This window comes from Corvus hawaiiensis, chromosome 2, assembly GCF_020740725.1.
Source record: "Corvus hawaiiensis isolate bCorHaw1 chromosome 2, bCorHaw1.pri.cur, whole genome shotgun sequence".
Taxonomy (NCBI): domain Eukaryota; kingdom Metazoa; phylum Chordata; class Aves; order Passeriformes; family Corvidae; genus Corvus; species Corvus hawaiiensis.
The window spans coordinates 84,130,288-84,150,531 of NC_063214.1; the positions used below are offsets into that span (position 1 = coordinate 84,130,288).

Genomic DNA, 20,244 nt, shown 5'->3' on the forward strand with positions numbered 1-20,244 from the left:
AAATACCGTATTATAGAATACAGGTGCCACATAAAAGTTTGAGATGAGGGGATAAAACAAGGCATATATTGGTCCCAATAACATCATGGCAAGAAAAAGCCAGTGCTTCCCCTAGACTGTACACAAAGCAATAATGAATTAATGTTCCTCTCTGTATGACACTCATACAAATTATGATTAATTTTACATACATATTTTTGATCACAGTTTAGTATTTGAAAAACTGAGGAAGTTATAGAAAAAAAAGAAAATTACAACACTGAAGAACATATTTTGCAGTAAAATACCTAAAGAGCTAAATAATGTTAGTTTATTAAAAAGCATATTGAAAGGTGCTTCAATTGTTGTAAGTGGATTCACACAGAGAAAATACTAAGAATTAAGGTTCTGTGTAATCTGGCATAAAAAAGTATAACAAGAATAGAAAGCTAACAGTTGAAGCCAGACAAATTAAAATGATGAATTAGGAACATTTTTTAACAGTGAAATGGTTTTTGTAAGAAACAAGAAGTTTCTTTTCTAATGACTGTTCTTCTGCAAACTAGTCAAGAATAGATACACACCTGGGAGACACACTGGAGTCAGACACAAGCTATAAGGTTTCATAGAAGTGAAACAAATTGAAGTCTGACTAGATGATCCAATAGTTACTTTTAATTTTAAATTCAATATATAGATACAGTAATATTTTACTACTGCTAATATATTTTCTTTCAGTAATTTTTCCAAAGGTAAATGATTTTTTTAGTATCGTGAAATTCAGTTTAGCTCTTTTATTCACTCTTTATCTGTTCACTTTCAGGCTTCAGTGTTGGGGTTTTTTTGCCAGTTTTCACAATCTTGTAGTGTCTAAGATCGAGTCTGTGGATGGAACTTGGATTTTCTTCCTTTTTTTGGCCAATTTTACAAGAAGAAAATTATTTACATGTTTATTCAACAAATTAAGAAAAGTAATGGTCTTACTCACTTTCTTCTCCCACCCATATTCAGTAATAAGGCATCATTACATCAGACTGCCTATTACGTGAGGCAGCAATACTGAGTAAAGTTCGATTTGATTTTGATTGTATTATTTTTTCAGTTCATATGTGACCTAAGTTAAGGTCTAAAAATATACCTTTGATGTTCCTTCTATTGCTACTCACTGCACAGGAATTTTGAACAGGTTGAGATTAAATCACTGAACTTATCTCACACTTCAGGATGCAAAAGTTCAAAGATTGAACACCTTTTTGCTGAACCTCTAGAAGGAGTGGCACAAGTAAAGACTGCAGCTCTGGTGTCCTGACTTACCCTACCTCATTTTAGGCAATGAAGACAGAGAGAGAGAAATACATCTCCAGAGGTTCGAGGTCAGTGGGTTCATCCACACTCCTGAGGCACCTTTCTCTCTGTGACTGTCAGAGAGGAAATTCAAGGCATTCAGGTTCCTGGCACAGGTGCTAACATCAAAGTCAGATGATTCTCTACTCATGGCAGATCCCTTATGTTACACAAAGGCAATAGTGTCATTGCCCAAATGAAAACAGGATGGCTGCAGCTACTCAACAAATTTGACAAGCTATTGGTTTGATCTCTTGTTACTGGCACTAGAGGAAATTAAATTCAAATCACTCAGCCATTACCCTTCAAAGTAACAAAGTCACTGAAGTTCACCACAGAAAAATGAGAAGAAATATTTCCTATGGACAGGGCTGAAATGTACATCCAGGCACTAGAAAACAAAGCTCAAAAATTTCAGAAGGTCCAGTATGCATTTGTTTATGAAGTAGCATGCAAAAACAGTACTACTTTGAGACTTCAACAAATTCCACATGACATAACAACTCTCTGACACCCCATTTTTGTGACTGCAACAATCAGTCATGAGGGAGCTGAATTCAAATGACAATTGCACGATACGTATGCTAATGCAAAACCTGTTTCACAGGAATCAAAACAACATGAATTAATGGCATTCACACAATGAAGGAGGCTGTCACTCTAAGTGCTTAATATACAGGAAATAAACAGGAAGATTTAAAATCAAATCTAGCTAGCTTGCATGAATCTGCATGTCACTGAGGTATATTAAATTAGACTTATTTACAAGCTGAAGTGATCTCATACATATAGTACTATTACAATCAAAACCAGCATTTATTTATAGAATTTAAAAGAAAGAGTAAAAAACCACATCTCTTCTCTTTTAAATTACAAAGTCATGAACTGAAATGTATGAAACAATCTAAGCTGAAGACTGTATCCAAGTACATTTTAAAGTACGTTCAGGACCACTTAAAAAAACCCTAATGTTACATATCGGACTTCTCTGGATGAAATACAGAAAAATATCTTCTAAGTTGCTGTCTAACCACTATAGGGAAAACACAAGGCCAATAATCTGCACTGTAGGATTTGAAAATCCCAAGATTGAAATTCATCTGGGAATTACTTTCATCAAATCTTATGAGCACTTTTGGATGCCTCACCCACAGAGCAGAGTTCTAGCTACAACCATTGAATGGGGGAGGTATTCCTGACTCTTTCTTTGGACCAAGGCACCATGCAGTTTTATCTCACTAGATTTTCTCCTTAGGCACAAGACAGGGTTATCTTCAGCATGATAAAAAAATACTGCCATGAATCCAAATCTGCACTACATGCAAAACCAATTCCTTCCTAAAGCTTGTGTTGCAAAGTGTCAAGACCATACACAGAATGCCTTCATCAAATACACTTACACACACCAGTCACAAACATCTGAAGTATCAGGAGATGTGACTTAGCCTAGCAGAAGGGGCTGCTACCACTGAGCACGTAAGAAAAAATTTTCAACATCATCCAGCTATCTCCAAAAGGAAATTATTTAGCATGTGGTAACTGGCCAGCTGATTGAGCCCATCTGCCAAAGCTCTCACTTTACCTGGGAGAAAGCTGCTTGATATCTCCATTTGATAGCATGACTGCTACTCAAAGTGGGCAAGAAGACTTACTGCCAAAACTGATCGCTGTTTTATCTGGTGAAATGGCTTCTCTGTCAGGGCATTACAGACAGCAGTATCATAAAATATGCAGCTGCAGACCTACAGTAAGGTCAAATAACTTTTTCAGGGATATAAAATATTGCTGGGTTTCCAAGATACCCAAATGTAAAATCTCAAATTGGTCTAGCCTTCAAGCCTACAGGCTACCTCCTGATCTAAAGAAAAATTAAATGAGGCATTGACAGTCTGTAACCAAAGCTTTGTCCTCAAATAGCAGCTGAAAAGCCCTTCTCATTAACCTGCCAGGTAGAAGGTGTACAATAAATTGGTTTGGATTGTAGTTTTAATACTGCTGCTGGGCAATGGCCATGACAATCAAGAAAAGAGGCAGACAGCACAAAAGACCAAATTGTAACAGGCAGTAATTGTAACAGGAACTCTTGTTCCTGATGCCTTGGCAGGCGCCCCACATAAGGAGAGAGCATGAGGAGGTTAAGCGTTTATTTGAGGTGAACTGGAGATGAAGACAAGGAGCTGAAAGGAAGAAGGTGGCAGTGATGTACAGATTTGTGAAGAAAACTGGTCAAATCACACATCAGTGAAACCAGCACAGCCTGCTACAACAGGGACAAAAGGGCGGCAAGTATTTTAGGCTCTGGAAAAGAGCGAATGTGGTGTGCATTAGTGTCAAGTACAAACAGTTGTGTCAAGTACAAACAATGTGGTTCACTGAGTATAACAGCAGGTGTTCTACAGTAAGGACTGATGTTGGATTTGGGGGCCTTTTCTTGAAATTTATTAAAAAACTTCTCTATCTTACATGAGAGAGAGAGCAGGGGAGTGAGAGACCAACTACATAAGAGGCTAAAAAAGCAGTGATAGGGATGGGAGATGTATATAAAGATTGAGTAGAAATATATTTTACATAGCTGGAACCCAAAAATTAATAATAACACCTCTGATAGTAAGAAGTGTGTTTTGGTGGGAGGTTTGGATAGTCCATGTGGGGTAGGATGAAAAATGAAGCCAGAACATTCAGGAATAGGCTGTCACCCCTACTCCAAAGTTTGTACACAAAGGGAGAGAAACCAATAAAAACTGCAGGAAGCCACTCTCTCACTTCTGTCCTAATGTACAATAGCTCTGCATCCAATCCTCCTCACTTCCAATATGTCTTCCTTTAAAAGAGATGTAGCAAAAGCAAAACTCTTCAGATGGCCAGGATAACAATACCTGACCTTTTGTTATGTCAAAAAGGACCACATAAAATCACAGAAAAATAAGGTTGGATAGGAACACTCAAAAGGACATTAAATATAGTTCTCTGCCACAGTGTATTTCTACATTTCCCAAGAGAAGTTCCCACAGCCTGTTTTAAAGATCCTCAGCAGGGAAACTGAGAGCCTCTCTAAGGAATAGACAGGTGCAACTTTATCCCTACCACTACAAACTTTTTCCTAATATCCTATCTGAGATGAAATTTTCGTCCTGAAATTTGATACATGTATTTCCTATTCTAGGATATTACAGAAAGAGACACCAGATTCCTTTACTCTGTGCAAAAGTGCTTATCCACTCAAAACCTGTGATATGTCCACTACCTTTTTTAAGTTAAAAAACTGCTGAACACTATCAGCTCTGCTCTCTCTCTATATATTTACCTCCTTTAGACCCTCTCCAGATGATGCCTATATGATGTATGATAATACAATTATACATTTTTACAGGAGCACAGTACTGTTGATCTCTGTTCCTTCATTATGCTCCTAAATCACTTTATGAAGATCTTTTCCACATCACTCACAATGCTGTATTTGTACAGTTGGTATTTCCTCAGTGCAGTACATTGTCTCTGCTTTCATCCAACTTTTCAGAGCATGTCTTCAATTTTTCAAGATAATTTTCATTCTAATCTTGCCTTCCAAAACATGTGCAGTCCTTCCCAAGCCCCCATCATCCTCAGTGCAGTAAGTGTATCCTATGTGCCACCACGCAGGATGTTAACGAAACTCCAAAAAGCACATGGCAGGCTTATGTGGACCCCCTGCTCTTTCTGTTCTGACATTAATAGCATCTCACTGAGCAGGTTTTTTAAGCAGTTTTGAACCTACTCTACAATTATTTTCACCTTAACCATGTTCCTCCTGCCAGCTTACAAAAATGTCCTGTGAGACTGCTATAAAGCCTTTCTAAACTAAAGAAATATGACATCCACTCCTCTCCAATTCACATGGCTATTATCCTGCCATAGACAATTATATTTGTTTGACATGGTTTATTCTTTACAAATCCGTATTAGCTCCTACTCACTTCCTTGTTTTCCTCCAACTGCTTACAAATTTTTTGTTTGTTTATTCATCACCAAATTCTTTCAAGGATACAGTATTTCCCTGTAATTCCCTGGCTTCTCTTGCCCTGTTACTTATCCCTTCCTCCCTTTTTAAACTTCTACTGTTTTTCTGCTTCCCACCCACCCTCCACTACCTCTCAGAAATAATAAAATAGCTGAGATGATAGCTTCAGTCTGCTCACAAATATCTCAGGATGACTATTCCAGCATTTCCCAGGCCTTACTGAACTGCATTAATCCAAAGGATTGGGAAACGAATCAAATTTAGGCATCACATTCAGCTTCCAGAAAACAACACAAAAAAAAAAAAATCACCTGGTTTTCAAAACAGTATATGAAATTGATCACTCATGGAAAGAGATGTGAAACATAATGGAAACAGATCTCTTTTAAAACTTCTTTCTCAATATTCCTTATAAATGCTTGCACATCTAGAAGTGACTCTTTTGCACAGCATTTCAAGGTTAAGTTAGATGTTCAGTGATAACTGCTATTTAACCCGTGAATGTCAGGACATCCACAGCCTGCTCTATTAGTTGCCTGGCTTCCTCTTGCAATATGAAGAACAGAACTTTTCCAGCTTTCTTTATATTTAAGAAATCAAACAATACCCAATCACCCATCAGGCAGATTCAGTGGAGATCATTCTTGGGATTCCATTTCTCTGGCGATGTCTGGTCTTTCCCTAAATTTTGTGATACACTGGAGGATGTTCTGAGTTCCAGCATCATGGTCTCCTGCAGGTTTCTGTGGAAAGCTCACTACCCACCAGGCCTTATCTCAGTACAGCGATTACCGGGTAAAAAATCTTGTGGTGGCTAAATATAAACTTTCCTTACAGCAGAGAGGAGATTAGGTAGTTATGTTATTTAAATTCTTGTATATATAGTGAGCCAATTTCCCAATAATCTATAACATCCACTCCAGCTTACTCAAAAGGACTTACTCTCAAAAAAGCCCCATAAAGGTTGACCGGCTGAGAAGAAATTCAATCAATTTTGACGTCTGCACTGAGACAGACAACTGTGTAAAGCTAAATGGCTCCAAATCTTAATACAGACAAGCATAAGTCATTACTGAGCCACCAGGAGCTGAGGTAATTGGGTTCTCTCATTCTATCCTAGACCATCACTAAAAGATCACCTTTTTGTTTAAAACTGAGCTGGATAAACAAAAACACTGTAAAATCTGTGTTAAATGAATCAGAAGCATACTAACTTTGAATAACTATCTGTATAACAATTCTAATAAAAAATAGGATTTCTGCTCAGAAATCACATGCCCTCTGAAAGTGATGAGAGTCCAGCTCCTGAAGGTTCTTTCCCCTGGGCACCAGTACTGGTCACCACATTAGCACTATCTTCCACTCTTCTGACAGGATTGCATTTAAACTGCATGACTTCACTTTTTGACTGATGCTGTATTTTAATTGGTTTTGGTCAGGGTCTGTTGGGGTTTTATAAACAACATCAGGCCTGGAAAAGTAAGATTTTTTCCATTCTCTTGTCCTTGAGGAGTTTATACTAGAGACATGTTACCAATAAGAGACAGTGTGAATAAATCCCAAAGACAATATTAAAGCAGATCTGGTTGTTCACTAAAATCAATAAATTAATGTGCTCTGTTAAAGAAGTCCTGTTACATTGATTTTTCAAGCTTGGTCTTTGATTTCTTCCCTGTCTCAGAAACCCGATTACTCATTCTTACTTTCCCACTGCTGATGTAAGACAGTATCTCAAATTCCTTTTGTTCTTTTTAATCGTATTTATTTTCTCTATTAGATATTGTGGTGAACTTTCAGCTTCAGAGTCTTTGAAGTTGTTTTCTGACATTTTCGTGGCCTATCCACAGACACATGGAAATATGACCAGGAACCTCTTAGATCTTTCCATTACTCAGTAATTATTTTTTTATCTGTTTTCCTGGGCATCTCCTGCTTTAAACAAGAAACCTTGCAAAGAAGGATTTTAAATTGACTGCCATGGTGACAAGGCAGATGGGTCTACAGAAGTATTCAGACTATACCTTATCAAAAGTGTTCAAAAAAAAAAAAAAGCACCTTAAAAAATTACTTTGGGAAAAGAAATAGGCAAGATTAGCATTTTCTCTGTTTATGAAGCTTCCTCTCTCCTAGCTCCAGTGCAGACTGAGATTTACAAAAGGAAAATTTGCTGTTGTGGAATAAATATACACTGATTATGCACTTTGAAATCATTCTTGTGTAGCCAAACGTATCTTGGGAGTAAAGAAAGCACTAAGTAGCTACAGCAATGATTTGGAAAAAATTTCTCTCTCCTGTCCTTGTGAAAGTTCCTTTTGTATACTGGGGGTTACCAAGAGTAAATTACAGTAGATCTAGGAACACAACTTTTTTCACCTTAATTAATTTCATCCCTGAAATTAATCTCAGATATAAAAAAAAAAATCCTGCCAAACTGTTTATAATATATAGACTTATATATTATTATTTATATATTAATATTATTATCAAGATAATTGGATTATACATAGATTACATTCCAAACATACCATCTTTCAAGCAACTAGAGAAGATCCATACTAAGTAAATCCATGTAATATACCAATTCTTGACAGAAAAAGATATATTGGTTGGAGATATCATCAGGAAAAAGTTTTTACAGCATAGTTGAAAAAAGGTAAGTCATAATCATGAGGGAATAGAGTAATAAAATCATCTAAGAAGAAGACAATGTTCCCTACAGGGAAGATGATTGTAAGAATGAAGGAAAAAAGGACTTATCAAACAACAGTAAACTTTTCAGCCTTTGTAAGCAAGTTAGATTCTGCTGATTTCTCAAACAGAATGAAAACTCCGACTGTGGTTAGCTCACTTAAGTATTTCTGTTTGTTGGAGTTAACATCAGAAAATGACTGAGAAGGTGGAGAGACAGGTGGTCAGGCAGTGTGGGCATTGAAAAGGATGAAAAGATAACCTGCAGTAGTCAAGAGACAATAAATGCCTGATGAGGATGTCATGTCCTTTCAAATAAAAAAGAACAGGAAGATTTTAAGACACCATTTTCAAAAGACACTTGACTCCCTCATAATAATAATTCATAAGGCAGTAGACGTAAGAGTGATTTCTAAAATGTCAGAAATAGATGAAGTCTTGACCACAAAAATCAGATTTTACCCTTGCTGCTTGCTGTGGAGTTCTGCATAATAAGAAGCAAATTACTTAAAATTAAAGTTCTCACAGGTGGTCACTAATTGGATGCTTTTTATTTCTCTAATCTTGACTTAGGAGCCTGGGATCTGGTTTGCAGAAATACTGAAAATTTACAGCTATGGCTTAGTAAACACTAAAGTTATTTAAGGACAAGTACAGCCAACTTTGGCCACTCTCCATTGCCTGGAACTGAGCCACCTGAAAGAGAGACAGACAGACTCAACCTCTGAGAGGAATGTTTAACCCTCACTATAACGCTGAGAAACTGAACCTCAAAAACAAAAGTAAAATTTGGCAAGGCAATTTTCATGCTTTTGTACTCTATTACATCCCAGCTAATAAACTTTCCTGGATTCAGAAGTGAAATGGCCCCTTCTTTCTAACTATATTTTGGACCAATATCTGTCCATATTGTCCTCTTTTCGCACCAGAACTGTTATTTCTTTCTCTATATTTATTTTCCTAGCCCATGGTGGGAATTATAAATTCTGCAGTTAACTCCAGGAAGGTCAGCCTTGACCTACATGAAGAAGGCCCACTGTAACTCCAACCTGAGCTTCCGCACCGCATTCCTCAAAATTTAAATAGGTGTAAGTCTCCACAATATATCACGGTGAATATTACAGACAAGAAGAGGAAATCAGTATTTTCAGAGTAGGAATGAGCAGTATGCCAAAACTGAGGTATACATTCACATGTCAAGAAACAAAGAAGAAAGTATGTTGTTCTTTGGATGAGCACCATTCATCAGAATAAATGGGGGAACACTTTCAGGGAAAAAAGTGGTGTACAATGTAACTGTAGTCATCATACACAATCACAGGAACCATTTAAAATTATAACTCTGGTTTGGAGATAGCAAAAGTGATTAACTGCTTGCTGAGGGTGCCAATCCCAGGTACCTTAGAAGTAACTTAAATTAGATTACTAATATTTATACAGCTAAAACCATATATACTTGATGATATTGAAAAAAAAAAGGAGTTAATGCTAGATGTTCAAACCTCAAGTCTAAAATTCCCTTAGTTCTGCATACTTGACTTTTCCAACTTTAACCCTATTTAGGCAGGTTTTAAATTTTATTTTATACACTGGACATTTGTCCCTTCTAACATTTTCCTGTAATCCAGCCTTTCAAAAACCTAAAATTGAGGGGTTTCTGTATACCTTTTTTTTTTTTTATAATAATAATAATGCCTTATTCAGAGAGCAACCCAATGCAGAAAAATTAGCCAAAATATTTATGGCCAGCCTTAAAGTTATAAACTTAAATTTCCATATGGCAAACATCATTATGTCACATTTCATCTTTTTCTGCTGATTTTAAGGAACAGTTATATTCAGTGACACAAGCAAGTACCTGATGCGCAATCTTTCCTGCATTGTGTATTCCATTTCTTGTTCTTCCAAAGAACATTCTTTAACTCACAGAATTACAGACCTTCTCATTACCACAAGCAAATTTTTTACAAAGAATCTTTTTCCCCATGTCTACAGGAAACTGTCAAAACATCTGTCCTATAAAGATTTTCTCTTAAAAAAGAGAGGAAAAGTTAGAATGAAAGAACTTACGTGCATGAAATATATGAAGATCAGCTCCATATTTTACTACATTATTGATTACATAATTGAGAAAATGCCCCAAAGCAATTTTTTTTTAATTCAACAAAACATCATATTTTGGTATTTGGTATACCATATTCTCAAATAATTTTATAAACATTTTTGTATCTGCTGCTTCTGATTTTATACTTGATAGTTTTTAGTTCTAGTTTAGAAAAAGCTTTAACACAGAGTTTTGCAATGATCAGATATTTTATTCAGCTCAGTAGCAGATTAATTGGTGTTTTGCTTTCTTACAATACTTACTCTATTAATTTTATGTTCTGACAAATTCAATACAGGAATAAAAGGATCTAATTTGACTAAAACAAAGGCCACAACTCCAGAGCCAACATCTCCCTATGCAAAGGAACAGGGACCAAACAAAGAAATAGATGCAATAGACTCTCACAATGTAATGGTAGTCAAGGACACAGTCAAGCCCCCAATTCAACAGGACAGGTAAGCATGTTATCTGTGATTTTATGAGCCATCTCAGTGACTCAAGAGACTATATTGTACTTTCGAGGTAATCTTGTGGTTAAGTACATGTCGAATCAAGAACGTGACGTATACTCGATTACCAGTGTAAAATATTGATCATCGGTATTTTGCCAAGGCTGGGAAAAAAGGATCTTTGAACCGTAGCATCAGGTCCCAGAGAACTCTTATTTCTGAAAGGGCCTGAGATACTGGAAGAGGTTGCCCAGAGAGGTGGTAGATGCCCCATCCCTGGAAATATGCAAGGTCAGGTTAGACAGGGGCTCTGAGTAACATGATCTACTTGAGGATGTCCCTGCTCATTGCAGGGAGGTTGGACTAGATGACCTTTAAAGGTCCCCTCCAGCCCAAACTACTCTGTGATTCTATGATTCTACGGGTTCTTTAGGTCTGGCCCCATATAAAGACATTCTAGAAAAAGACAGAAGAGTGCAAAAGCTGATGAATCATCAGTGACCCAGATCAGCCACCAGTGGCAATGCTCTTCTTAAAAATCCCTTATGCTTTCCTGCTCTCTCACCTCCCTGCCCCACCCAATATACACAGTCACTCAGTCCCGTAAGTCAGACTACAGCCAAGTGCCACAAATTGTAATCTCTCTGTCACGGTTAGAATTTGTATTTTTCATAATTCTTACTATTTTTGTTTCCCCAATTTGCGTTAGTGTATTTTGCTGGACTGCTTTTAATCTATTAAGTCCATTTTACATCTACTGATGCCAACTAAAATAAAACATATGCAAAGAAAGAACAGGCCCACATCATGCCTGCACAGGTGAACTCACCCTGGCTGTGTGTCGTCAGTCACACAATGGTATGTAAAAGTTCCAAACATCTGCACTCCCAGGATCCCATACAGGAGAAGAAAGAACAGAAGGAAAATTGAAACGCTCCATATTTGCTCTCCAGAACGCCTGGCAAAAAGATAAACAGGTCACTGAAAGCACAGGCAATGTGAAGTCTCCTCTGAAAAGCTCTAAAATAGAAAATATGCTCATGCAAAGAGAGCAGTATTTCATGCTGCAGAAAATTTGTCCTTAAAACTGTTCTCTCGCTCTGTGCACAAACAGAAAAGGGGGCTGTGATTTTTTCTAAACCCTTAAGTTAGGGTAATTAAACCACCTGAAAATGGCAAAGGGTGGAACAAAAATACCCAAATAAAACGCATAAAATCTAGCTTCTGTAAAATACTATTTAACAACTTATACAGACAAGATATGGTAATGAAATAAACTTGATAGTGAATAAAGACCAAAAAACTCTTTCACTTTACCATGACATGTTTTTTGCCATTACATGCTGTACCAAACACACTTACATGTGTTTGCATCTCTGTATACACACCAATACATGCACAATCGTAACTGGAATGGTTAGAGCATGTGCTCATGTACTGTTATTTACAAATATTATCCTACTAAGGGTATTCACCTTGATTATTAAATGGCCATATTAATGGAACAGAATTTACTACCATTGGTTGAAAATTGCTGGCTACAGTTACTAGCAAAATTTGTTAAAATTAATTTAATATTTGAAAGTTCAGATCATTTTCTATAAAACCTGATGATTCCTTAAATATGGAAAATAGCAAGAATTTTTTGGCCAGAACTAAAACTCAGGAGGGAAAATGCCCATTAAGCATGAAGGGTCACTGACTGACTACATAGTCAGTCTTCTAAGTCAAAACTGAAATAAGCTCTGTTATTTTTCAGACAACTGCCTTACTTACTTCAAGATATTTGTTATCCTAGTTCTTGGCAGCTCAAAACGAAAATATATCCGGAATGCTCGAATCATAATGAGCGGTCGTGGAATCCGTAACATGCCCCAAGGTGACATTTGGTCAACTATTTCAGCTATTTCAAACACCTACAAAGAAAAGAATCAGTAGTTTGTCTTGATGACCCTGTCCTGCACCCATGCTCATTTAGAGAGCTTTAAAAGTATTAATACTATACATGTTTTTTATTTTCATTTTCAATCTTTTCTTAGTTTATTTTATAGTTTATGTGTACCATATTTTTTTAAAAGAAAAGTTTTTGTAAATACTTCAATCCACTTCTAAATTACCCTCATGAAATTAACAAAATATAAGCTGCTCATGTTCATAATGTCTGAGTCTCAAACAGCTCAAGAAGACCGTGCAAGCTTGTGCCATCTGCCTGTTTCTGTGCTAGTCCTACCCCAAACGTTTCCCACAATGTTGTTAGAAGTTATTAGTATCTATTTCCAAATATGAAAATCAGTATCTGTTAATGTTGTACAGCACTAAGGTTTTTACTATTATATAAAAGTACATGTACACAGATTGCCTAATGAGTTGCAACATGACTATAAATTCTCCATTTAATTCCAAGTGCATGATAAAACTGTACATCATCTTCTCCTAGACTCCACTTACAACATAAATTTCAGCCAAGGCACAGAACAGGGAACCATTTCCTCAGTACACTGACAGGTTATGCACTCCATAAAGAGTATTTAGCTGAATGATTGGGTGCAAATGTCTTGTTTTAATCCTTGTCTCTCACTCTTGGAGAGTAACTGCTTGATTTAATGTTTGCTCAAAGTACTAAGAAAATGGAAGGGGAACCTGGCAATGCATGAACTGGGTAATGTGCGGTGCTTATCTGTATGATCAAACTTCATTCTGCACGTGTACAAGGTGTACCAAAGTCTCCCCTGTGTAAAAAGCAGAAAATTACAATGTGTCTTAAATTTGTAAGAAATGTGTAAGTGCCGAACAGCAATCACTAGAGAACTTTTACAATCCTTATGCTACTTTAAGCTCAGTGTCAGAGTTTTCAACCTGTTCTTACCCAGAAAACCAGGTACAGTTAAGGACTGATTGATTTGTAGGACAAAATTTGACCTACACCTTAACACTGTAATTTTTTTGCAAAATGTCCAAGTTCCCTTCTTTATAAAAATTTATCAAACTGTTTCCAAATGTATTTTTTTTTCATCATGCTTTAATATGAATTTTGGAAAATGTTTTTTAGGTGTGAGTGATATTGCATGAAATCACTCCACTCACTATATCATTACACTTACAGAATGGCAAACATCTACCATTGGAATAATTCTTCTAGGTGCCTGACCTAGTCACCATGGCATCCTGCTAGACTCACTGGAAGGAAATGAGCACAACTGTCATGTGGAGTAAGAGAGAAATGTCTCTCTGAAGATCCTCTTTCTCCTTCTGACTGCACAGGGTTTATGTTAACAAACTTCATTTTAAATAAAGAAAAATAATCAAGATAAAGTCTACTACTAATGTAGATATGCTGCAATGTGCAATTATAAACCTGTTTAATTCAGCACAGTTTTTTAAAAACAATTTGATCCATGTACAACTCTACTTCCACAACTCACATTTATTTGGTTGTGCCATGTATTTTTCACAATTAAGGAACTATTCATTGTAAAAGGAAGTGAAATGATTACCTGTAAAACCAGTGACACCCAAAGACAAAAGACCATGAATCCATCAAACACACACCAACGATCCTTTACGTAGGAGCTATCACCCTACAAGAAAGGAATGCTAAGAGGTTAATTTTTGTTTACTGTCAGAATTTACAAATATCATAAGCAAGAGCTCTTGGAAGGAGAAGAAGAAGTCTTCCCTGTGTATTTTTAAGAGGTCACTTTTGAAAGACTCCAAAAGCCTAGTATCTGGATTAGAATATGCTAGAAGCACATATACACATCTTGTGGATGAATAAATACTAACTTCATTCTTGTGCAATAATTCTAAGTTTGTTTCAAAAAGAACTTACAAAGACTTTGCTGTAAATCAAAAAACACACAAAATGAACTCTGTACTTTTCCGTTGTATTGCCCATTACAAAATACTTACACAGGAAGGTAAGTGTAAGATGCTAGCAATCTAGCAATCTGTTGTGCCATTCAATTATTTGAATACTGTTGAACAGCTTCAATTAAATCAGTATCATTTTACACCCATTTTTTCATAAGTTTTCAGTCATTTTCCATGCTCTGCAGAAGCCTTGGTATTTCAAAAACACTTGATAGTAACCACTGTAACAACATCAGAGCATGGTTTTGTGTCAGTCCAATCCAGAGATCACTCCTAAAAGGCAGCGTAGAGAATTCTGCATCCAAGCTCAGTTTCCTTTATACAACACTATTCTCAACCTCTGTTCCAGTTTGCATGCTTCAATATCCTCATGTTTCACACCATTCCTGACAACATGTGACACAGGCCCTCTACTGCAAGCTATAAGAACACTTCTTTGTTGGGCTGCTAATGCCAGACACTTCAAACACTGAACTGAAAAATATCTACATTTATTAGATAGATTATGGCTAAGCATTAGATAGTTTTGTGGATCTCGTGGAGCACAGAGGAATTTGGGGAACAAATGCACATATAGAGAGATGAAGCTTGTTGAAAGGGAGACTAGACAAAAAGATGCCTAAGGAAAGTGGATATCCTATTCATGTAGAAACATATGCAGAGACAATGACAATGCATCTCGGGGCACAAAATCACAGCTTTTCAAATGAAGTTTCTCACAACAGATTTAATACAGCCTTCCCTGCCTCATACATTCTTTGGGTCCTCTTCTGTTAAGTGATCTTCCAGGTACATATGACAATGCTTGACATCCACTTTTCACAGGTATAATTGAGGGAAAAAATTATTGTCATGCCTCAAGAGTCTTGAAGCCGTTATTGGACTTGGCCTAATATGTGATTCCTGGCTTTATAAACATTTTTCCGTATCTCAGTTATAATTATTTCAGTATTTGTTTTAATCTAATATTTTCAATGACATACACTATCCTAGAAATGATTTATCATTCCTTGCAGTAGGTGACAGCATGATATATTGTGTAAACAGAGACAAAATATGTTTTAAATATTTATTTCTGTTGCTTAAAATTATTCAGGGCAGAAGTGAACTGTTAGCGTATCAGGAAAATACAGTAAGTGATTTTCATATCAGAAATAAAGGACAGAGAATTTCAGCCAAGGATTTTCTAACACCTAAAGATGTTACAGTTCTCAATTCAAGAACTAAGAGGGGGAAGACTGCAAATCAGGGAAGAAACAGAACAGCAACTTTTGCATCATATTTTTTGCCCGTCCTTCCTGAAGAAAGTAGACTTAGTTCCCTGAGTAAACTGAGCTACTCAGTAACTCTTCACTCAGGGCTGAGAGAACTCAGCTATTTAGTTGTTATGTTCAGTACCTGTGAAGCAGAAATATGCTATTTCTCTACAGAGATTAGCTACTCACACTCTGAATCTCTTACTCTGGAGCAAATCTCCAATGAGATTTGTATCAACATGCAACTTGAGTCCTTCAATTGTGGCTCTGAACAAAAATGCTGATTGGTCTTTCTCTTGCTGAAGAACTCCTTGAAAATTACTTTTCTTCTCTTAAGCACCTTTTGTCTAAACAAAAAGTCTTCCCTGAGTTGCTCTGTACAGATCTGAGCATGAACTTGTGCAGGAGTTCCTATATTCACTCCCTTGTGAATAACCCACCAAGTTCTCACTGAAAGCCAAATCTTTTTTTAGAAACTGCTTTTTCTCTCCACAATAGGTATGGTATGATTGAAGCAGCTTTGCTGTTTTCTCCTTACAAAGGAAGATGTCATGACCCTTTCCAGTCTTCTCACCAGTTAGGCTGCTGCACCACCTCACTGCTCTCTCTCACACCAGGCCTGCTTCCACCGCTTCACCCTCCCCGTAAGGGTGGCTTTCAGTGGATCACCCACAGAAACTCAGAGCACCTGAACTACTCAATACTGAAAAAAAGACTACTTTTAGGGGAGGTCCTGGCCCTTTCCACTTTACATGTAGAGAGGCTTTGGCTAAATCCTATTTGCTTTTTTGGCTAAATCCTGTTTGCCTTTTGTCTGGCAGTGGATGTGGTGGGGAATCTTTAATGCTTTCATACTGTGTACTGACATATTGGATGTTAGTTGCTGTTGGAAGCATTCTTAAGGCAGGACCACATTCTGCTTAATGCAAAAATCAGAATATACCTGCTACTTCCATGAAAAATCTAATTCTGGCTAAATACAGGCTAGAACTTACATATTAATAGAAATGAACAGTGAGTTTCATTCACATTTGAAAAAAAATTCTTTGGGCTGAAATACTACACTCATGGTCAATGGCAGCTTGTTCTTAGACTTGGAAAGGAATACGCATAAATGACATTTAAATACCTCTGGTGACATTGTACCTAAAGTAGCTGAAGTATTGCAATGTGTTAACCCCACACCATTTTTTCATTGTGTCTGCTGAAATCTGAGAATTATTGAGGAAGTTTCATTTGGTATTTTTTTCTGAATGCACTATTCCAGAACATGAAGGATTAGTACTGTAGACAAGAAGCCTTATGCAGAGACTAATCAAAATATCTTAAAGTCATTAAAGTTGCTGACTTCCTATTGCCTACAGTGGATAGTGGATTCTTGTTGTGCACAGCAAGTCCTGAAAGCTTCTCCAGCAACATGATTTACAGCCTATCTAGACAACAAAATCATTTGCCACTTCTCCAAAATAAAGCACCACAAGGTGCCAGAAGATCCACTTTCTCAATTGTGCTGAGCACATTAAAGATAAAACACCTATTGCCAATATTAGGTGCCCTGAACAATCATTATACAAGTTCACAGGAAAAAAAAAAAATTAAGACCTACCACACTGAAAATGTGAGTCAGTACAAAACACAAGAGAGAACCACAGACAGAACTAATAACACCTGGGGCAGTCTCTCCATGAGAGCCATTACAGTTTGAGTTGTACCAGAAGGGATGACTAGATGGACTGCAATTCTTTAATAAATGCTTATTTCATTATCAACTCTGCTGAAAACAAAATAGTCTGTGAAATTAGCATCCAAATTGCATAAAGCAATCTGCTTAAAGATTGATTATGTCTGCTAATTTTCTCAAGCAATTTCAGTATCTCTGTGGTAAGGTAGATAGCTTAGCTAGATGATAGCATAGACATTCCCTAGGTCATTTCTGCCCTGCTTGTCTCTTAACACCTCAGGAACACCTTGGGATGAACAGCAAATCCCTGCAAATGAACAGCCTCCTCTGCCTCCCTTCTTGCCTTCAGGAATCTCTGTTTCTCTGTCATCCCTGACTACAACCTGTTCTCTCAACCCTTCCCTCCTGCCTCTTTCCAGCTGACTCTGTCTGAAAGCTAAATGAAAGAAGTAATATATCTGCCCTGAAAAATCAGATTTACCATCATTTGGAAAGGACTCCTGTAGTGTTGGCTCTCTCATTAGACCCTTAGTCTCCCACTTTTCCTCACAGTCTCTGATAAACAGGATATCCGAAAGAATGCAAAGAGACCAGCAAGCTCCGTAACAACAAGCTACTGAGCCATTCTGTCATGATCACTGGATCCTACATGCGCTGGTAGTGGTAAATAAAGCAGATCCAAAACTCTGGTACACCCTTCAGATTATCCTGTGGGCTACTTTGTGTAGCTCTACAAACAAGCATTAAAGTGTGGAGGCTGACATTTATGGAGATTTTAGGAGCAACAAAAAAGCACAGGAGGAAATGGAAGGAATAGAGGGAATCAGAATTTGGGAGCATATTTTTTTTTCCTCCAGATGCAATGCTCATTATAACACAGAAAAAGCAAGCTATAAGAGAGAGCACAGCTGAGTTAGGGAAACCAACCTTCCCTCCCCCACTCCCTGACTCCACACAAACACTGCTTGGCACAGAAGTCTGAGTGGGACACAAAATTAAATCAGAGCTCAAGGGAGTACCTTTCCTAACCTCTCTCTGTCCTTGCATATGCAGATACCTATACACACACAGATGGTATGTATCTCCTACCTGGTCACAGAGTATGCATACATTCCTTATGTTTTTGGCTCAACTTCAAACTTACCCTATTTCCTTAAAAACCCGCAGTTTATAGTCTGCTTAGCAGCAGAACAATATGGACAATCCAGTTCAGACCCCAACCTGACAAATGCTTTCAGTATTTTACTCACACAGTAAAGCCAATGAAGAAATATGGCCCAATCAAGAAGAAAACCTATGTCTGACTTCTGTTCTAAATTCTCCTTTTTCATCCCTCAAAATAAAATTATTTCGCTAATGTCCTCATGTGTCAAACCTTAGCAGGAAACAAAGGAAATTGTGAATTGCTTAGTTAGGACCATGCTAATAACTGAAGAAAAGCTGACTTCTTTTAAAATGGGTGATCACCTCTAATTTAGTCCTCTACAACAGTGATAGGATCACTTCAAAATAAACCAACATACATTTTCTTAAAAAGTCTGTATTAGGGGAAAAAAAATAAACAATATATGTGTGTGGGAATGACACAGCTTCTCATTTTCTTTATCATAAAGTATCTTCATTCATAACGAAAGAACTTATTTAAAATATACTCACATAAACAGCAATTGATTTGAAAAAGCCAACAGAATTAGAATTTCTGTGTAAAACTTAACTCTGAATGGCTACAATGAGCATAATATCACTTTATCATCACTGAATTAAACAAGTTCAATTTGTGCATTGTACCAAACTGCTCCACCATCAGATGTTTAAGTAGCACATCACATAGTACATAATTTATCTTTTTCCTAACATATACTATAATATTGAGAGGAATCTTGTATTCTATGCTAGAAAAACATTTAAAAAACCATTAGATATTACAGCACAAAACCCAAAATTACTCTGTTTTAATTAATAAAATGAAACACAACCCTTTCTAGTCCTTTGGGTTAGAGAGTGATGCCATACATACTACAGACACACAACACACATAGTTCCAATTGATCATTACAAAAAACTTCCTATAATCACTGCAGAACCACTACTTCATCCTTTGCAAATATTACAAAAATTTATTTTGAACTGAATTTGTTGAGATTTTCAGATTGTTTTAGGAAACACCAATGACGATACAAGGCTAAAGAACTATTCACTAAAGAACAGTCTCAAACCTGTTTTTAAGGCACACTAGATTTTTATTAATTTATGTAATTAACTACACCAAATTTAGTATTTAATGTTTCATATCATAATGGGAGGGTATTAAGCTATAGTATTCACCATTCCATATGCTGTTTTTAACAGAAAAAACCAAACAACCAAACGCCAAAAAGACTGTAAAGGAAGAAACAATTCTGGCTGTGAAGCAAAACTCAAGACTTTCAGACAGACAAGAAAGGAAATGCTAAAAATCCTGTAACAGTGTTTTCTGTAAAAAAATGGGTGGAGGAATTAGTAAGAGTTAAAAACCAGTGTTTTAAACCAAAACTGCTAAGTTAAACAAACAAACAACCCCCACAAAACAAACAAAAAGAAAACAACACAAAAAAACCCCCAAACAAACCCAAACCAGAGACAAGCATCAAAGTGTTGCAGTCACTTCATCAAGTACAAAACTATCGAAGGGAATAACCATTTCCACAGAACAATGGAAAGGAATGCTACAACACACCACCTGTGTCACCCACAACATTGTAGAGCATCTCAGTTCAACTGAGTATCAAGTATTTTGGATTCACCACTATACAGACCCTCCAGGCACACTCTTCATATCTAGTCCATAGAGGAGAGATGCTAATTCCCAACAGAAATATGAGTCCTAAACCCTT

At 36.8% G+C, this 20,244-nt stretch overlaps 1 protein-coding gene across 4 annotated transcripts in view; it reads right to left on the bottom strand.

The window, feature by feature from the left end:
- NALCN (sodium leak channel, non-selective) overlaps positions 1–20,244 on the bottom strand; it is a 240,299-nt gene that overhangs the window by 194,657 nt on the left and 25,398 nt on the right. For all 4 annotated transcript variants that reach the window (XM_048295894.1, XM_048295893.1, XM_048295892.1 and 1 more), the window contains 3 exons: positions 14,059–14,142; positions 12,341–12,480; positions 11,394–11,522 (listed from right to left, as the gene is read on the bottom strand). In XM_048295894.1, coding sequence (XP_048151851.1) covers positions 11,394–11,522; positions 12,341–12,480; positions 14,059–14,142 — 353 coding nt within the window. The remainder of the gene's footprint in view (positions 1–11,393; positions 11,523–12,340; positions 12,481–14,058; positions 14,143–20,244) is intronic.